Below are 20,257 nucleotides of genomic sequence, written 5' to 3' on the forward strand. Positions count from 1 at the left end.
TTATGATGCTGAGCACATATTGGAATCCTAATGCCCAATGTGATGGTGTTAGAATGTGGGGCCTTTGGGAGGTGATTAGGTCATAAGGGTGGAGCCCTGGTGATTGGAATTAATACTCTTATAAAAGAGATCTCACAGAGCTCCCTAGCATGCCAAAAATTAGATAGCACCCCTCAATCCATACTTACATAAATATTTTCTGGATGAGTTGGAAAGATTAGCCACAACAACCATTTCATCTAAATCTGCATTAAAAAAATTGGAATTGCAACCACAAACTCCACGTTGAGATGTCAAGAATAGATACAGGGTACAGATTACAGGATCGTTTTGGGACTGAGAGCCAGTGGATTTCACTCCAGAGCCTTCTCTAGGGCTCAGACTAATCTTTGTCAAATACCTAGAGCACTAGATGATGTTCTCAGATTCTTTCATTCAGCACATATGCATATATTTTTTGCCCAGCACGTTCTAGGCGTTGCTCTTTCCAACTAAACCATTCTAGAATTTCCAGTATTTCTGAGCAACCCTTCGATGTGGTTAGCCCCGAGTTGAGCCAAGTGCCCCACACTTCAATTTTCTGCAGCCCTATCCTCCAGAAGCTCACGGGCTATTGGGGAGACAGGAGTAAAGTCCCTGAAGCAAATACGAAATGCTACAAGAGAGCAGACGGGCAGGTGTTAAAACGTCCTCCAGGGCCTAAACATCGCACCTGGCCCAAAGCGGTAACGTGAAAAGACCACGGAAAGGACACAGCGGTCCCTGCGGCCGCCAACCGCTGAGCACAGCGCAATCGCCAGTACTGGGCGGCCTGGTCCCAGGCTTTGGGATCGAGGGGCTCCCGGGCACAGGCGGGGCCGAGCGGGGCGGAGCGGGGGGCGGGGCGGAGCGGGGGGCGGGGCGGGGCGGGGCGGGGCCGAGCGGGGCGGGGCGGGGCCACCGCTTCCCCCGCGTCTGTCTCGCCCCGGAGCGGCCTCTTTAAGAAGCCGGGCGGCGGGCTGGCCGGCTGGCGCTCACGTGACCCGCCCGGCGCAGTCGCTCGCGGAAGTGGCCCAGCCTCCGCAGCCGGCGCGGGGGCTCCGGGCGCCCCGCGGGGCGGGCAGGCTGGGGCGGGCACCGCCGGGCAGGCCCGCAGCCGCTCGCCGAGATGGTGCACCTGTACAACCTGCACCCGTTCGGGTCGCAGCAGGTGGTGCCCTGCAAGCTGGAGCCCGAGCGGTTCTGCGGCGGGGGGCGCGACGCGCTGTTCGTGGCGGCGGGCTGCAAGGTGGAGGCGTTCGCCGTGTCCGGCCAGGAGCTGTGCCAGCCGAGGTGCGCCTTCTCCACGCTGGGCCGGGTGCTGCGCCTGGCCTACAGCGAGGCCGGTGAGTAGCGGCGGGGCCCGGGGCCTCCTTCTAGAGGACCGAGCCCCCTGGGTGGCCGCTCGGGGTGGGAAGGGACCTCGTGCCTCCCAGAACGCCTCGGTTGGTCGCGCGGAGTCGGGCGGCGGACCGCAGCGGGAGCGCTGAGCTCTGCAGTTGTCGTGGCAACGCGGCTGTGCGCCTGCCTCTGGTGGCGGGGGACGCTGCCGGCACCCCCTGGGCTGGCGTCCCCGCCGGAGAGGCCCGGGCTTGGGTGGCTGGATTTCGCTCAACTCAGACACTGAAAGAAACAAACCTTTACTCTAGAAAACTTCAAACACGTACAGAAGTACAGAGAATAGGGCTCTGAACCCCCAGGTACTCCATGCTTCTACAGTTGTCCCAAATCATGGCCAGGCTTTTTCCATCTATACCTTTATTCACTTCTTGTTGATTTTTGAAAGCTTGCATTATTTGCTGATTTTTAAATCTATGTAAGCAGAACTCAGGTCTTGGACCTCACTCACTCACCCGGCGTAGCAGCATCCACTACTTTTCCCCCCAGAAATGCGAAGCAGTACCGAGAGGGTATTGTGTAGGTGTATCCGCATTTTAGAAAAATCCGGCATTTAAAAATAGGTACTTAAGACTACGGAAGGATCCACCATAGGAGTCTTTTAACTGCTTAAGGATACACTTAAAGTTCGATTCCAGCTTTTTAAGACGGGTGTAAAGGTGTAACTTGCAGTATTTACGGTGGAACCGCCGGTGCCTGAGGTACTGATGAAGTGGAGAGCAGGAACCGGGAGGATGGGGGATCACCGGCTAACCCCTCCTCTGTCCGCAGCTGGATGGGTGTGAGTTTATCGAAAGTTTTGAGTCTCAGTTTCTATTAAAAAAAAGTAAGTTAAATTACAAGATCAGTGATTTCCAGACATTGGGATTTTGTGGATCAGTAAATAACTGTGGGGCTGCCATACAGAGTACCTGACTATTTTGTCAAGTAAAGAGCTATAGATATATATATATTTTTTTAAAGATTAGCACCTGAGCTAACATCTGTTGCTAATCTTTGTTTTTCTTCTTCTTCTCCCTGAAGTCCCCCAGTACATAATTGTATATTCTAGTTCTAGGTCCTTCTGGTTGTGCTATGTGGGACTCCGCCTCAGCATGGCCTGATCAGTGGTGCCACATCTGCACCCAGGATCCAAACCAGTGAAACCCCAGGCTGCTGAAGCAGAGCATGTGAACTTAACCAGTCAGCCATGGGCCAGCCCCAAGATATATATTTTTAAAAATGAAAAGCCTGGCTACTTGCTATCACCATTACTTGGAAAAGAAAAAACAGCCCCAAACATTGGATGTCTTGGCTTTATGAGCAGCTTACTATGCTCTTGCTATTTTTTCTTTCTGACTAGTGAAGACATCAACAGGAGCCTGCACTGGTCCACAGACTTGTTTGAAAACCAGTTATTAGATATGTGAATTCTCTTTCAGCAGAAGATTCTGATTTTTTGGTATTTCTTATGAAATCCTTCGCAGTGATTTCACAATATCTGTAGTTCCCCTATCCCACCCCCATTTTAGGCACGGGAGTTCTCACCTTCAAGAGCTCTACTGAGTGGCAAACTCACTGGTTTCAGTTTCAGTGTGTGTATGTGTGTGAGAGAGAAACAGACCTTTATGTTTACATGATTTGCCCCATTCTTCCAAGTGGGTATTTATTCCAGAATTGGAAGTGGCAGGCATCTGTAAATGTCTAGCTTTCTTGCCTGTTGAGTGATGGTTCTGGGGACCCTTGGATGCCGCTGCTTGTGCATAAGAAGCACTTGGAGGAGCTTTAAAGTATATCAACACCTGGACCACATCCGCAGAGAAACTGTCAGTTTCCTCGGGTGTGGCCCAGCGTTGGGGTGAGTCTAAGGTTCACTCAGGGTTGAGAACCGCTGGCCTAGAGCCATACTGGCTGCTGCAGGCGGTGAATAGCATGGTAACCTCATTAACGAGGCCTTGAAAAACAAAGATGTTTTTATAATCCAGCTAGCGATCTTAAAGTTCAGGAGTCATGGGGTATGGCATTAGCATGGGTCGTATAGCTGAAGGGTAGCTTTCAGTCCTCGGCTTGAACTTCAGCCCCTGGGTGCAGCTTCTCTTAGTCTGCATGTAGGACTTCTCGCTATTCGATATCCAGATAAGTTGTCTTCACTTCTCAGCTTCTTCGTATTGGTGTCTTTCCTCCCACTCACGGTAACTTGGACCTGGGATTCCAGCTCGAAGCGCCCAGTGTCTTCCTGTGTAGCAAATCTCCCCCTGCCAGAAACAGGATGAGTCTGACAGCCACCATTTATATTTACCGTAAATGTTTTGCAGGTCCCTTACCCAAGCAGAAAACATGGTCCTCATCGCCCGTCCTTTAGCACAAGTGTATTAAACCAGCACTAGTTTGTCTGTCACCTCTCCACCAAGCCTTACCCTCCCTCAGTTTTTCTAAAGGCGTAAAACATATTTTAATGTATCATGTATTTTGTCTGCCTTCTGATGTCAAGTTTGTCATAGGAGTGCAGCCTTTTCCTTTATCTAGTGTTAGTGTTAACCAAGTTTATGGTCTTGCTACATAAAAGGAGTCTCAGCTTCAGAGTAAATATGAGAATGATTTTTTAATTTACTTAATGAAGATAGAGCTGTTGTAAATAAAATGTAAAGCCCTGGGCACACAGTGCTTTGAAAAGTTTAGTTCCTTTCTCTTATACAGGGCTGTAAGATCCATGGAATCCTCTAGATTTATATCTCCTTTGTAACATTTTGAGTGACAGCATTATTGGGGAATAGGCATTGGCTTTTGAGCTGAGATCCAGGTTTAAGTCCCAGCTCCATTATTTGTTGGCTGTGTTGCCTTAGGCAAGTTACTTAGCTTGTCTGAGCATCAGATTCCTGATCTAGAAAATGGAGAAGGAGATGATATCTTGTAGGTGTGTCCTGAGAATTACGTGAGAGAACTCTAGAGCACTGATCACAAGGCTTGTCAGGTAGACACACTTAGCACGTTCTATACATCTTTATAAAATGTTATTAATTTGAAAATGTACAAGACAGTATGGGCACAATCTACAGTTTGCAGATTATATATAAACAGTTGATATATAGACTTTATAAGTGAAATAGGCCTATATTTATAAATTCATGAATAAAAAGCTTTTCTTATAACTAAACAAATGTTCGTAGTTTTAAAATTCATTTACTAACTTGAATGTGATACCAAAGCACAGGCAACAAAAGAAAAAAATAAATAAATTGGACGTCTTCAAAAAAAACTTGTGTGCGTCAAAGGACACTATTGATACATTGAAAAGGCAAGCTGTAGAGTGGGAGAAAATATTTGCAAAGTGTGTATCTGTTAAGGGATTGATGTCCAGAATATATAAAGGACTCGTATAACTGAACAACGAAAAAAACAAGCCCATTCAAAAATGAGCAGAGGATTTGAATAGACGTTTCTTCAAATGGTCAAGAAGCATATGAAAAGATGCTCAACATCACTGATCATCAGGGAAATGCAAATCAAAACCAAAATTAGATACCACTTCATACCTGTTAGGATGGCTGTTATAAAAAAAGAAAATAAGCGTTGGTGAGATATGTGGAGAAATTGGAACCCTTGTGCACTGCTGGTGGGAATGTAAAATGGTCAAGCTGCTGTGGAAAACACAATGGCAGTTCCTCAAAAAATTAAAAATAGAATCACCATAAGCAATTTTCACTTCTGGGTATATACACAAAAGAATGGAAAGCAGGGGCTTGTGCAGATATTCATGACACCAATGTTCGCTGCAGCGTGACTTCCAATAGACGAGACGTGAACACAACCCGAGTGTCCATCGACAGATGAACAGACAAACAAAATGTGGGCTATACATACAGTAGAATATTATTCAGCCTTAAAAGGAAATGAACTTCTGACACATGCTACAACACAGTGAACCTTGAAGACGTTATGCCAGGTGAAAATAAGCTGGACAGAAAAGGACAAATATTGTATGATTCAATTTATGTGAGGTACTGTAGTGATCAAATTCATGGAGACAGCAGAATGGCGGTGGTTAGATTCTCGGGAGAAGGGGTGAGAAGTTATTGTTTAATGGATACAGAGTTTTGGGGAAGATGAAGTTCTGGAGAGGGGTGGTGGTGAGGTCCCACAACAATCTGAATGTCATTAATGCCATTGAATTAATTGCATGCTTAAAAATGGTGAATTTTATGTATATTCTCCATAATAGAAAAACTGAAAAAAAAATTCATTTATCAAGGGAATTCTAGGAAAATAGAGGCCACAAGGCATCTTTTGACCCCAGCTCCATCCAGACTGCTTCTCTGGAACAGAGTGAGCAAACGCATGGAGCCTGAGGGTGTATTTAGGCATTCTACCAAGCTCTCAGGGAGAGAACCGGTGCAGGCTCCATCTCTGTGGCATCAGAGGGACCAGCATCACGAGATGCCTTTCTTGAAGTCTGGCTTGTTTTGGAGGAGGAGGGGACCTGGCCAGCCCAGTGAGTGTCTGCAGAAAGGAGCTGCACCTGCCTCCTTGCTCTGTCTGTATGTGGGAAGTCAGTGTGTTGACGGCAGTGTTTTCAATTTCAGTTCACTGGAAAAGGGCTTGTTTATCTAATAATGTTAGTAGGTAGTAGGTTCTATGTTTGGAAGACCTGTGACTTATCTCCCCTCCAGCTCACTCACAAAGTTGTAAAAATTAAAAATTTAAGTAAAAACCCCCACTAAACTAGAATATGTAAGAGTATGTTTATATAATTTGGAGGATGTAGGAAACTGTTTAAGGAAGTTAGGAAACTCAGAAGCCAAGAAGGAAAAGATTCATCTCTGACTGTGTAAAAATTGTATGGTAAAAGATGCCATAAGCAAAGTCAAAACTCAGATAATAGACTACCAAAAACAATTTGCTATTTATGGCCAACAAAAGATTAATAGCACTTTTGCCCAGAGAGCTGCTATTCCTTGATAAGAAAAACAAATCAAACAGCCTAATAAAAAGTGGGTAACTTGCAGAAGAGAAATTATACATAGCTGATAAACATACGAGAAAATATAAGCTCTAATAACTGTGAGAGTCCGTGTTTCCCCCATCACATCGGGTCAGTGCCAGTGAGGATGTGGGGAAGCAGGCGTGTTCAAACAGTGCTGCTGGCAGCATGAGTTTTTCTTACGTAACTGTGATGGTAATCTGGCACCATCAGAATTTTCAAGGTACCTGCCCTTTGGCCCAACGTTCTCACTTTTGGTAATTTGTGCCATTGAAACAAACTCCCAGTAAATAAATACATAGATACAGGTCTATTTATTACAGCATTGAAGTATAGTGGCAAAAAGACCTGGAACTACGTGAACGTATATCAGTAGGGGAATTGTTGAATAAATTTGGCACCTGTATATCCAAGATATTATGCAGATATTGAAAAGGATGTTAGATATCCATATATTGACCTGGAGGGAAAGATTTATTCGTATTCTTAAAAGTTGCAGGTTGTGAAATATATTTAGTGTGATTCTATTTTGGTAAAAAAAAAAACAGACAAAATACCGCTCTAATCTCTGTTTATGTTTATATGAGAGAATGGTGTAGAAGACGCATCAGGCTGTGTGTTAACGTTGGCTCCCAGGGTCGGACTACAGGGGAGAGATCAGTATGCTTTTCATTTTGCAGCTCTTTACCACTTTAACTTCTCATAACAGAAAGTAATTACAAAATTACTTTGTAATTTAAAAAATCTAATAAAAGCAACAATTAAGGGAAAATTAATCTGGATTTAAATTTCATTTAGTATGTCCAGCTTTGTCCTATTTCTCAGAGTTTACATGAAGATGTGACTTGTGGGACGGGGAGGGGTCGTAGGATGAGTTGTGCTAACCTCCTCAGTTCCTTAATTTACACCTAATTTTAACCTCACACGAAGACTGCTGATGTCAGGAGAGCTTTGTTGGAGCTGTAGATTCAGAGCTACAGTAAACACTGAGCTAATGTGAGAAGTAAAATGTAAAACTTCTCTATCAGCTAATGAATAATTAATGGTCATCTTAAGACATTCAAATAGGCAGAAACTGTATTTCTTGAACCTAAATGCCTAATGTCAGTTAAAAATACACCCGAGATCCTGTTACGTAGGGTTTTATTCTAAGCAATCTTTAATTCAGCCATTCACATTAGGATTCATTAATAGTTCCTTTTCATGGCATAAGGTAAGTGATTATTTCTAATTACAAATTCTAAGTATAATCTTATTTCCTTCTCAGGGGACTATTTGGTAGCGATTGAAGAGAAAAACAAAGCTACGTTTCTGCGTGCGTATGTGAACTGGAGGAGTAAGAGGACTGAGAGCTCTCGAGTGTGCATCCGCCTGGTGGGGCACAAGGTGGAGGCGCCCTTCAGCCAGACCCTCAGAGACCAGATGTCTATTGTGGAAATGCCGCTTTCCGAGGCCCCCCTGTGCATTTCCTGTTGCCCTGCAAAAGGAGACCTTCTTGTTGGCTGCACAAATAAGTTAGTCCTGTTTAGTCTGAAGTATCAGATCATTAATGAGGACTTCTCAATAGTGGACTTTGAACGCTCTTTAATCATCCACATAGATAATATCACTCCTATTGAAATTTCTTTTTGTGTTGGATATGTTGCTGTCATGTCAGACTTAGAAGTCTTAATCGTAAAACTGGAGTCAGACCCTAAAAATGGAGAGAGCATTAGTCACTACTCACATGAGACCAACAAGCCAGTGAAACAGGCAGAAGGTAAATAATGAATTTAGCTTGCTTTCTTGTTTTAGGTATAAAGAAACCCCTTACTTCTGGCAATGTCTGAAGGGCTCTAGCATACATGTTGCCAAACCACATTATTTATAGATTTAGTCATTCCTAATACATGGGATTTGGGTTTATGGTCTGGCTGCCCGAGGCTTATTCTGTAGCATATAAATGTATTTCAGTGTATATTTGTTATAGAAACGATGGAACAGCTGCAGCTAGATGAGGAGTTTTTAGTCCCAGTTTTCGTATTTACTAGTTGAATGACCTTGAGTTGGGAATACCATCTCTGAGCTTCAATTTCCTCGTGTGTGTAATGGGAATGATAATAATATTCTGTTGCACTTTATCAGTTGTTTTGAGGAATAAATGAGTAAGTGCTAAGACTTTTCAAAACCATGGTGCCTTCTAAATATATGAGTGGTGTGTGTATAAATAAATAAAATTACTGCCTGTTTAATTGGTGGGGAGATGTTATGAAATCTAATTTTCGTTCAAGTAGTACTTGGAGTTGTTAGACTCTTTTCTTAAATTTTATTTTTTAAGGCACCAGGAATGAAACTTTGCAGCTTGAGTCAGATGATTTTGTCATCTGCCAAAAGCCCATGGAACTCCTTGGGGAAAAAAGTGAACAGTCTGGAGTATCGGTTACGCTGGAGTCAACAGGATTAGCTGATGAAAAAATAAAATATTTCCACGTTCAGCACCTGCTCTATAGGTATTAGAAAGCTTTTTATTCACCAGCATTTAATATGTATTTACTTGGTTAAAGCGCATGGAAATTAGATCTCTCACTCTCTCTCTCTCTCTCTAAACTCATAGACGTTTTGCTCCTGATATCTCATCCTACGTCTTGTCTGATGACATCAAGTTGCATTCACTTCAGCTGCTACCCATTTATCAAACTGGTAAGTATGACAGTGCTATAGTGCGGTGAGGTGAACAGGCTCTGGGCTGGGAGGGGAGACCGATATGGGTGATGGGTTAGGTTCCTCCTCTGAGTTTCCCTGTGGCCTTGGACAAGCTCCTTAGCAAATACCTGTGAGCGCTAGAAAGGGAAGTCGTGTCTGCTAGGAGAAGCCATGGAGAGGAAGTGACAGACGAAACTCATTGCCCTTCTTGAAACGGTCACTAGGCCCAAAAAGGGAAATTGGAGCCCTGTTGTAGCTAGGGTTTATCTGGGTTCCAGCTGGGTACTGGGCAGAGCTGCTTGTGATGGCCTTGTGAGGAAGGTGGGAACATGTGGACTGAAGGGAAAGTCATTGAGAGCAGTGGTTTTCCACCGTGCCGCACAGTGGGCTTACTTGGATGCTTTAAAAATACTGATGCCCAGGCTCTGCATGCTGGAGACTCGGACTTAATTGGTCAACTATGGAGCCTGGGCATCAGTATTTTCTGAATGCTCCCCAGGAATCTAATGGGCAGCCAAGATTGAGAATCACCGTTGGGTTCTGTGCTTAGTCCTGGCCTGCTTAACATCTTTAGATGTTGCCTAGAGAAAGATAGAAACATTATTCGGATTAAGTGTGTTTATAACCTTTCTTTATTTTTTCTTTCTTTTAGTAAACATTTGTTGAGTACCTGCTGTGTTGGGTGCTGGGCTGAATACCAGGGAGCCAATAATGAGCAGAAGCAGGCAGAGTCGTTATACTCATGGGGCTTATTGTCTGGTGGGGGAGGCAGACATTAGTCAAATAATCACCAGCGGGAGTATACAGTTACATACTGTCATGAGTGCTCTGTGAGAGAAGATCCTGCCTTGAGAGCCTATAAGAAATCTCCTGACCTCATCCGGGGGCAGGGAAGGCTTCCTGAGAAAGAGGATCTGAAGAGTGCATGGGGCTGATTCGAGGATGGGGCTGGTGCAGAGGAAGCAGCAAAGGCGCTGTGGTGGAGGGAGAAGCTTCTGTTTGAGGAACTGAGAGAAGCCAGACTGAGGAGAGTGGAGCAAGGGAGGGGGTGTGAGACGAGGCTGGAGACCAGACAGCCCCACAGCCAGGTGAGGGGTTAACTGTATCCAGTGGCTTCCCCTAGCACTTGGAATAAAATCCCAGAGCCTTCCCGTGGCCTCCATACCCCTAAGTCTGAACTCATCTTGTCCCACTCACTCTGCTTACTGTTCTCCATGCATATGTCCTTTCTCTGTCCCTCGGACATGCCCTGTGCACTCATATCGAAGACCTGCTCAGATGCACTTTCCTCAGATCTTGCGTGACTGGTGTCTTCAAGTCATTCAACTCACAGCTCAGATGTCCCCTCACCACAAAGGAGTTCCCTGACCTCTCAATTTAACTGTCCCTTCTCCACACACTGCAGAGTTTGTTTATTCGCCACCCCAGTCCCCAACACAGAATGAATGCAGGTACCTTGTCTTATGCACTGTTGTGTCCCCAGAACCTAGAACAGTGGCTCTTGGTAGGTACCTGACAAATATTTACTTAGAGACAGATGAATGGGTAGGCAGTGCATTATGTGAGCTAGACCCTAATGGAGGAGTAGAATTTTTAGAAGATGGAGGTTTTGGTAAGATCTTACATAAGGGGAACCAACATGTGCCAGGTGTAAAATCATCATGTGTGTTTGGAGATTAGTGAGCAGTTCTGTCTGACCAGAGCACAGGGGTGTAGGGGAAAGAAGACGGAGAAGAAACTGGGCGGGTTGCTTTGTGCCAGTTGTGGAGAGTGCAGAAATGGACCTTCTGTTATTAATGGGTGTCCTTGAAGGTGTCAATCAGAGCTATACATTTTTTAAAAACTTTGATTATGAGACATTTCAAGCACATAGATGTGGAGAAAATAATAGTACAGCGAACCCCATGTAGCCGTCACACAGCTTCCGCAGTGTTCCTCGTGGCCACTCCCTGCCCCATGCCAAATTATTTTGATGCGGATGCCGGAGTTTATACCATTTCATCCATAAATATTTCAGCATGTGTTTCTCAAAGAAAAGGATTCTTTTATTTAAACAAACCCCAAATATCATTTTACATTTTAAAAAATTTCCTTGATATCATCAAACATCCAATCAGTGTTCAAATTTCCCTGATTGTCTAAAAATTTTTTTCTATAATTTGTTAGAATCACATTTCAAGTAGGGTTCATTCATTGCAATTGGTTGGTGTGTCTTTTGAGTCACTTTTAACATGTAGCTCTCCCTTCCTGTCTCTTTCTCTTTTCTTTGCAATTTAGTTAGCAAGAAACTGGACTATTACTGTAGAATTTCCCACACTCTAAGACTTGCTGATTGACTCCCTACGGGGTCATTTGTCATGTTCCTGTGCCCTCTGTGTCTCCCTCTGGTTTGGTAGTTAGATCTAAAGCTGCCCTGTTCACCGTGGTAGCCGTTAGCCACGAGTTGCTGTTGAACACTTGAATTGTGACTAGTCTGAATTGAGACAGGCAGTAAGTGCAAAATTCACACGAGATCTGGAAGACTTGGTACAGCAAAAAAGAATATAAATTATCTCAATATTTTTATTGATTGCTTGTTGAAATGGTAATCTTTTGGATATGTTGGGTTAATACAATAAATTATTAAAATTTTGGCTGTTTTTACTTTTTAAAAAGTGGTTACTAGGGAGCCAGCCCTGACGGCCTAGTGGTTAAAGTTCGGTGTGCTCTGCTTCGGCAGCCCAGGTTTGGTTCCCGGGTGTGGAACCACACCGTTTGTCTGTCAGTAGCCATGCTGTGGCAGTGGCTCACATAGAAGAACTAGAAGGACCTACAACTAGAATATACAATTATGTACTTGGGCTTTGGGGAGCAGAAAGGAAAAAAAAAGAGGAATATTGGCAACAGATGTTAGCTCAGGGCAAATCTTTCCCAGCAAAAAACAAATATGTATGCATATATAAAATGTTTAAAAAGTCATTACTAGAAGAACTTTAAATTACATCTGTGGCTCCCATTATATTTCTGTTGACAGTGCTGGTCTAGACAGGCTTGACCAGATGATGGTGGTGATGATGATGATTTTTTTAGTAACACAGCTAGCTTTGAGTTCTCTTGGAAGGTACACAGTATCTGGTTTACTCATTTTGTGATGTTAACAACCATTGATGATTATTATCTAGATCTGTTAATTTATTAGGGCTGCAAAATGGTGATATTCTAATTATATCACTCCTTTTTCATTTCTTACTGGCATTCGTCTATAAAGAGCAGCTTCATCTCAGCAGCTCCTTGGTTATCCACCAATAGACATTTTTTACATAGAAAAGTCAAGATACTGATTCTCTTTATTTACTGGTTTTGTGGTATTTATTTTTTTTTTTCACTTTCTCGTACAGGTTTTTTTACTTCTGATAGAAAAAATTCATCTCAGGAAAAAGAGTTGCTGAGTCTCTTTTGTTTTTTCTCCTTGCCTCATGTGGGCTATCTCTACATGGTTGTCAAATCTGTTGAATTAATGTCAGTCTACCAGTATCCCGAGAAGTCCCAGCAGGCAGTGCTCACGCCACAGTTCTTGCATGTCATCACAAGGTATGTTGCAGTGTCACCTGCTGGCCTCTGAGTCACTTATTTTTCTGTAAATTCTTGAGCTGCTCCCTAGATCTTTGAATGAGAGTTGTGTGAACCAGTATATAGCACTGTTACTGAATGATATACATCTGTTATTTTGTTTTTATGGTCTGTACCTGCCTTTTCAATGTGGAAGATTTAGATTCTGGTTCTGCCTTTGTTTTATTTTCTTAGACTGGATGGGGATCTTTGTAAGGAAGTGTAAGGTTCTTGAGGGGGGATTTTCATAAGGAATTCTAATAAAAAGTCAGTGGGGCCAACCAGGGCATTTGTTTAGATTTCTTTTTAGATTTCCTAATTTGTTTTCATTGCTGTTGTATCCTTTCTGAATGAGTTGAGATATTTCATAATGGTTTAGAACTGTGATGGGGCCAGACAGGCTATCTGATTCTACCTTCTGATTAGCATTGATGGGGGAATAATCCAAAGGTTGGGCTTGGTCCAGGTCATGTGGCTAGTTGGTGGCAGATGTCTTCCGAGCTGTCTTCCTCTAGTATGCTGGCATGTCAACTGGGTTCCTGAGCAGGACTTTAATCTCATTTCCTTTCATCTCAGTAGTAAGTGATGCTTTTGGTTCTGTTTCCTGTTTTTTGAGCTTAGATTATGTGCAAGGCCCTGCCCTGGGCCCTCTGGCCAAGCAACCGTAAATAAGATAGACCATCCACTTTCTAAAGCAACAACATAAGAGAGGGCCGGAGACACATGCACGGGACACAGACACGGGGAGATTTGTGAAAAATGTCTTAAGACTTTGTGAAAGTAGAGTAGGCTGTGGTTGGAGGGAAATTACTTCTGGCTGAGTCACACAGGAAAAGTTTTTTGTGTTTGAAATGAGTCCTGAAAGCTGGTTAGCATTGGACAGATGGAGATTGGAAGGGAAGGGCGTTATAGATAGAGGGAAGACTGCCAACAAAGGCTAGGTCCAGTTTTGCAGGAGCGTCCAATAATTAGTTGGATGGGACGGTGATTGGTTTTTTTGGCTGAGTGGTTGTATCAGAATCTCCAGCAGTTGCTGGAATATGTTTGAAACAGCGCAGGACCCACCTGGAGATTCTGAAACCCTCTCCTAATAGGGATGCTCTCTTCTCTTCCTGCTCTCAAATGCTATTGTGTGTTTCTTAAGTGAACAGTATGGAGGTAGCTAGTCTTTTCAATTTCCAAAGTGTTGTGTAGTGATGTTCTTTAAAAATAAAGAAGTTGAAACGTAGAGAAATGGTGCAAATAATGCTTGAGAGATAGCTCAGGGCTTTGGAAATTAAACTAAGGTATTTTTTTAAGGTTTTGACCAAAGAAAGTGAGATGATCAGAGCATTGCTTTGGGAAAGTTAATGATGGCCATTGTGGAGGATGGATTGAACATAGGTGAATAAGCTGTTGACATGGTTCGGGGAAGGATAATGGGGTCTGTATTTGGGCAGAGCAGTTGCAGTGAGAGGAGAAGGAAGAATGCATGGGAGAGGCTTCAAGGAGACCACTACAACACTTGGTATCTGACGGGATAATGGGAATGGAGGAGGCATGAAAAACCCCACCAGAGTTTTGAGCCTGCTTTTATGAAAGAGTGGAGGCTGGTGCAGTGTGGGGCAAAAGAGAAGTTTTGTTTAGACATTTGGGTTTGAGGTGCTTAGAGAATATTGAGAGGAAATCTTAAGTAGGCTTTAGACACATAGGACTGAAGATTAGGGAAGAGAGGGAAGCTTAGACATTTTATTACCGCCAAAAGAGAGCTGATTATCAAAGTAGTGAGCCTGGTCCCAAGAGAATAGAGACAGAGAAGAGTAGATGGAGAACTAACTTGTGGGGAAGGTCATATTTAGGAAGCAAGGGGAGGAGGAGAAGGATCTTCAAGGATGCGGAAGAACCTAGGAAACTACAGCATCTCAGAAACCAAGGAAAAACGAGAGGGAGAAAGGTGTAAAATGTGAATTTCTGTCCCCAAATTTTGATGCAAAAGGCTACCTTTTCTCCCTGTGATTGCGTAGATGTTCAGGACACTGAGAATTCAGTGAGTGGACCCTCTAAACTTATTCCTCCTTCTTTCAAGTATCAGTCATGAACCAGTTTGAAATGTAGAATCCTGAAAACCATAGCATTATGAGGATTTGAAGAGACTTAAAATGTGTGGGTTTTGCCTGCTTCCAGGTAGGACATTATTGAAGCTTTTCTAAGCAGTAGTTATATAACAGAGGTGGGTCGTATGCTGTGCACTGTTCAGCAACACACTGCTTCCCTAGCAGCATATCCTGGACATCTTTCCATGCCAATGCTTCCGGCTCCCTTCAGTCTTCTCTTACACTGCCGCTATCTTCCAACACTAGCCAATGGCTGGATTTCTGCTGGTGGAGGTGAGAATGAGTACTTGGGCTTTTTACCTGTAGAACTTGAAGGTCATTTCCCTTTGTGGTCATAGCTACTCTCACTTGTCATTCTGGCCCCACTGCAGGTGCCCTGCTGTCTCCAAGTCCCTTCCGTTCAGTTTTCTTCCTGAGGGCACTAACTCTCTCCTCCAGAGTAGTGGTGGTGCTGCTCTCCCAGCTGTTGCCATGACTCCAGAAGTTGTGTCCTAGAGCACTGTGGAAATGGACAGAGGTGGCAGTGGGCGGGGGCTGAAGTGGAAGCCCCAGCAAACAGACAGCGAGTCCCGACCGATAGCTCTTGCCTCCATTGTGCAGTCTCGCGGCTGTGAAAATGTCAGCATGCCTTTCTTGTGAAAGAAGTATTTCTTCTATTTTAAGGTCATTGTTAGGTTTGCTTTGTCTTTTATTTTTTTATTTCAACAGAGTTCATTTTTACTTCTCCCACTTTCTAATTTGTTTTTAAAAATTGTTTCTATGAACCCACTATGAGATGGATTTTGTAGTAATTTCTAAGTTAACTGCTGCTTTTCATGTCAGTATTGGAGTGCTGACTTACCCGCCAGTCACCAGGCTTCTATTGTGTACTTACTGGGGTCCTACGTTGTTTTACTGTATAGAGGCAGCCTAGGGTTGTGGAAAGAGCTGGAGGAATAAGGAGACCCAGATCTGATTTGGCTCCATTCTCCAGGGAGGCCTTGGACCAGTCCTGAACCTTCCATGCCCTGGTCTTTAAAACGAGCTGCTTAGTGCTGAACTAGTTAATGCTGAAGATGCCCTCAGGCAGTCTCTGGCTGGATTTGTGTTTGCATAACACAAGTGTGCTGCCCAGCATAACCCAGGCTCGGTGGATAGAATAACAGTCAGGGAACGCACATGCCCATCTTGGCTTTGATAGTCACCTCTCTCTACTTTGGGCAGATCCTAGGGGTGCCATTTTGTCTATAAATTGAGGGTATTGACCCAGGTCCATGGTTCTTAACTAGGAGTATATGTCAGGGCCACATGTGGAGCTTTGTAGACATAGACCTGTCTAGATACAGCCCCTAGAGATGACATTCAGCAGAGTGAGGTGTGACCAGTTATTTATTTTAAAAAACAGTTCCTGGGGATTCTGAGGTACTTTTCTTCTTAAGAGGAAGTCTGACTTGTCAGCATTTGACAGATACTTGCGTCTTCTCCCACCCCCCGCCATTGCTCTGCTCACCTGTGAAATCCTCCCAGCTGTGGGCATGTGGGTCACGGGCCTCGGCTCTGCTCAGCGGCCTCTCTCCTCTCCCTCAGTAACAACCTGCAGTGTTTCACCGTGCGGTGCAGCGCGGCGGCAGCCCGGGAGGAGGACCCGTACGTGGACACCACCCTGAAGGTTAGAACTGGCTGTGATGACAGCGAAACCTTAAGAGCAAAGGGGAACAAATGAGTGCTTGCAAATTTGCCCTTGGGTCTGAGCTTGGCAAACGTTGACGGTCTTAAGATCTTGTTTATCGAAGTAGAACTTTGGCATGTAAAATAAGCACTTTGCAATTCATGGTTTAGGTGACAGTTTTTAAGATTACTTTGAAAACATTTCACTTAGAATTTAGGTATAGTGAATAGTTTTTAAAGTTTAATAAAGAATACGTATAGTCTACCTTCAGAGAGAGCACTTCACCACTGTAGATAACTACAGTTTTATTCTTTTATTTTTTTTATTTATTTTTTTTATTGGCGGCAATTGTGTAGAGCAGTTAACAAAACAGTGCAGAAATCAGTATATTCAGGAGCACAAAACTGAACACAGGGGCTGGCCCCGTGACTGAGTGGTTGGGTTTGCACGCTCCGCTTCAGTGGCCCAGGCTTTCGCTGGTTTGCATCCTGGGCGCGGACATGGCACCACTCATCAGGCCATGCTGGGGCGGCGTCCCACATTCCACAACTAGAGAGACCCACAACTGAAACATACAACTATGTGCTGGGGGGATTTGGGGAGAAAAAGCAGAAAAAAAAGGAAACAAAAAAACTGAATACAGTGCACTAAACTGATTTTTTATACTGTTAATATACTGATCATTTATACTGTTCTCAGATATGCCTATAATTCTTCTGTCATTTTACAAGCCTTCGACCACCTTCTGTATTTCCGTAGTCTTAATCTGAGAGTTAATGGATATGCTGGATCAATAGCCTCGTTTTTAGTGAGGAGTCATATGCTTAGTCTCTGGAAAGCTCCTGACCACAAAATGAACGTAGACAATTTTATGATGAATTCTGTATTTTCTGACCTTGAATTTCTGTTCTCAGAAATATACTGATCGTTTTCATAATACGCATCCTATGCTTTTTACCTCTGAAGTGTAAGCTGTTGGGATGGATGTTTGTTGTCAACGTACACGCTGCAGGGCACCCCAGCTTACGATGGCCTCTATTTCACAAATCAGTTTATGTCCATCTGGCACCTGGGACACCTTTTTCTGGAAAAAATAAGCGTTCAGTAATGATGGTTACGTCAACAGGCCGGCTGCCTGTGTGGTGCCTGATGTGTCTGAGGCACTCTGCACCGTCCCCGTTGCCCCAGTTGCGCTCTGAGAGCATTTTACAGGAATTGCGGACTGAGCTCTCGGTGCCTCCTTTGCTTTGGCCTGCCTTCCCAGGCTGCCCGCCCGCCTTCAGCCTCTTGGGAAAGCAGATCGCAGGTTTCCCAGGCCTTTGCTGCCTGCATTTAAGATGCACACAGAGCCTTTTCCAGAGATTATTTTAAAAAGAAAGGTTATGTCCCTTGTAAAAGTAGGAAGCTGACAGAGTCTTTGAACTTCACTTCTCCCCACACTTTGCTTGTTTTTTGTTTTAAACCTCGGAATGACTTAGGCTTATGTCCGTGGTGATGGTGGAGTGAGGGGTGCATAGTAGATTGAGATGGAATCACCCTACATTTGAAAAAAAATCATAATTCCAGGTCTTCTCAGAGGGAAGAATCAAGGCAGAGAGGAGGGGAGGAAAAACGAGGGACGGCAGCTGGGGGAGGGCCTGCTGCCCTGAGGCCAGTCCTCCGGAGGGTGGCGGGGGAAGGGCAGGGATGGTCACGCCTGTGGCTCCCCCTGCCCTGTGGTTCCCCTATTCTGAAATCCGAGATGCCACCCGGACAAGCATGCAGTCATGGAGCCCGCTTGCTGACTCAGGCTTCAGGAGCTGTGGTGTGTGCAAAAGGTTCCCCAACCTTGGAGCCTGGTCCAGGGCGCACGTGGTCTTTTTCTCCCTTTCCTCTGAGATTCCGACTCCTCAGCACTAGCCAAGGCCATCTTAACCATTCTTAGGAATGAAACATAGACGGAGGTGTTTCCCCGAGCACTTTGTGCAAAGGGGTGGTGAAGATGAGCTCAGAATTGCTGGAGAATTGCTGGAGGAGAGGGAAGACGCCTGGCAGCATTTTGTGAGCTCCCACAAAGAGCTCTTCCATTATCTTCCTTATCCATTCTACTTGAGTTAATGGTCCTGTATAAGGAAAGGAGCCTGGCTCCTGGTCCAGGGCTTCCTTCAGTTTACCTGAGACACCCCAGCCTGTGAGCCATTCCAGGCAGTGTTCCCACCTGAGGAGCCATCTGAGCGTGCAAGCACTTCTCTCATACACCCACACACTCAGAAACCATTTATGTGCTCAACGTGCAGTAGAACGTCCTCTTACAGTGTCTGGTTTTGCCTAGAACCCACATTTGGGCTTACGCCCGAGCCAGCCCACAAGTGGGGAGTCCCCGGGTGGCAGGTTACAAGCCCATGGCTGCGCTCCAGGAGCCGCTCTGGGCCGTGTCCGGGAGTTCCCACAGCTGTGAGGGCCTCAGGTGCCCCTGCTTCCTGCCTTCATTAAGTCCCCAAGCACTGAGTAGCCCTTTGGCGGGCACGTATGAAATAGATATGGGGTACATAAGTTTGGCTAGGATAACCTCCTCGCTCTGATAAGAATGAGAATTTGGATTATTTTGGGGGCGGGAGGAGAAGGAAAGATTTTTATCCAGTAGATTGATTTTTGAAGATTAAAGTTCATGTACTTTATTCCTTGGCTAATTTGTGCTTTTTCCTTTGCTAGGCTTGCCCACCTGTCAGTATGGATGTCTGTGCTTTAAGGATACAGCTTTTCATAGGCTTGAAAGCCATCTGTCACTTTAAAAACCACGTGGTGCTTTTGACCAAGGCCAACCCTGAGGCCGCGCCAGAGAGAAGAGAGTCACCCAAGAGGCTTCTGTAAGCACCCCTCACTGCCAGATAGTCCTGCCAGTGTTTCTGGAATGAATCGGTCCTGGGATATTGTGTGTGTCTTAGTGTATCTTTTTTTAAATCAAAACTTTGAATGATCAGATGGTTTTCTATGGTGTTCTTTTTCCAGAGTAAGAAAAGAAGGTTCTAATGACCTTTATAATATTCTTCATAACTGACCTTGAACTTTTAGAAGAAAATGAGTGGTAAAATAGTTTCAATAAAAATCTGTGGTATTTCAAAGAAGACATTGAAGGACATGCTTTTCTGTATAATTAACATGTGAGAAGAGCCTAGATGTTAATCTGAACTAGAAGGCTCTTTACTCTTTTTCTTCTTTTACCTTCCAGTGGTTACATTTTTATCCAAAGATTATTTTCTGGTATTTCAATTCAAAACAAGTTAACGATGCATTTTTTACCTTAAAGCACATTCATGATGTATAGATATGTGCTGATCTACCTTAAAATAAAATAGCATTTTGATAACACTAACTCTGATTCCAGACTAGTTGTGCTTCTGTTCGAGTTTTCTATACTGTGAACTGTAAGGCATGCAGTCTAATTTGAACATTCCTCTATGTGAAATTTAATCAGAAGAAATCTGGGGGAAGAAACATACAGTGTATTTCAGGTTAACCATCAGTGTATTTCAAGTTAACCATCAGTTTTTATTTTTTTATTTATTTTTATTTATTTATTTATTTATTTTTAAAGTTTTATTTTTCCTTTTTCTCCCCAAAGCCCCCTGGTAAATAGTTGCGTATTTTTAGTTGTAGGTCCTTCTAGTTGTAGCATGTGGGACGCCACCTCAGCGTGGCCTGATGAGTGGTGCCATGTCTGCGCCCAGGATTCGAACTGACGAAACCCTGGGCCACTGAAGCGGAGTGTGAGAACTTAACCACTCGGCCACGGGGCCGGCGCCCCAGTTTCTCTTTTTAACCCGAGTTTTTGCTTTTTCAAATTGTTTGAGCCTGTGCTTTGTCCCATCAGCAGGAGTAATCAGTTGGCTTGGG

At 44.2% G+C, this 20,257-nt stretch overlaps 1 protein-coding gene across 12 annotated transcripts in view; it reads left to right on the top strand.

Moving 5' to 3' along the window:
- Positions 1–980: 980 nt before the first annotated feature.
- HPS3 (HPS3 biogenesis of lysosomal organelles complex 2 subunit 1) overlaps positions 981–20,257 on the top strand; it is a 38,362-nt gene continuing 19,085 nt past the window's right edge. For 6 of the 12 annotated variants that reach the window (XR_002800829.2, XR_011427062.1, XR_002800830.2 and 3 more), the window contains exons 1-7: positions 1,010–1,364; positions 7,641–8,132; positions 8,691–8,862; positions 8,967–9,052; positions 12,433–12,625; positions 16,243–16,384; positions 19,076–19,230. Coding sequence is in view for 4 of the 12 variants with exons in the window: in XM_023621081.2 (XP_023476849.1) it covers positions 1,148–1,364; positions 7,641–8,132; positions 8,691–8,862; positions 8,967–9,052; positions 12,433–12,625; positions 16,243–16,384; positions 19,076–19,230 (1,457 nt within the window). In the remaining 8 variants the exon portion in view is untranslated. Of the gene's footprint in view, positions 1,365–7,640; positions 8,133–8,690; positions 8,863–8,966; positions 9,053–12,432; positions 12,626–16,242; positions 16,385–19,075; positions 19,231–20,257 lie in introns of all 12 variants that reach the window. The other 6 variants (XR_011427061.1, XR_011427064.1, XR_011427063.1 and 3 more) reach the window with 2 other exon arrangements.

The sequence above is a fragment of the Equus caballus genome, chromosome 16, assembly GCF_041296265.1.
Source record: "Equus caballus isolate H_3958 breed thoroughbred chromosome 16, TB-T2T, whole genome shotgun sequence".
Lineage (NCBI taxonomy): Eukaryota > Metazoa > Chordata > Mammalia > Perissodactyla > Equidae > Equus > Equus caballus.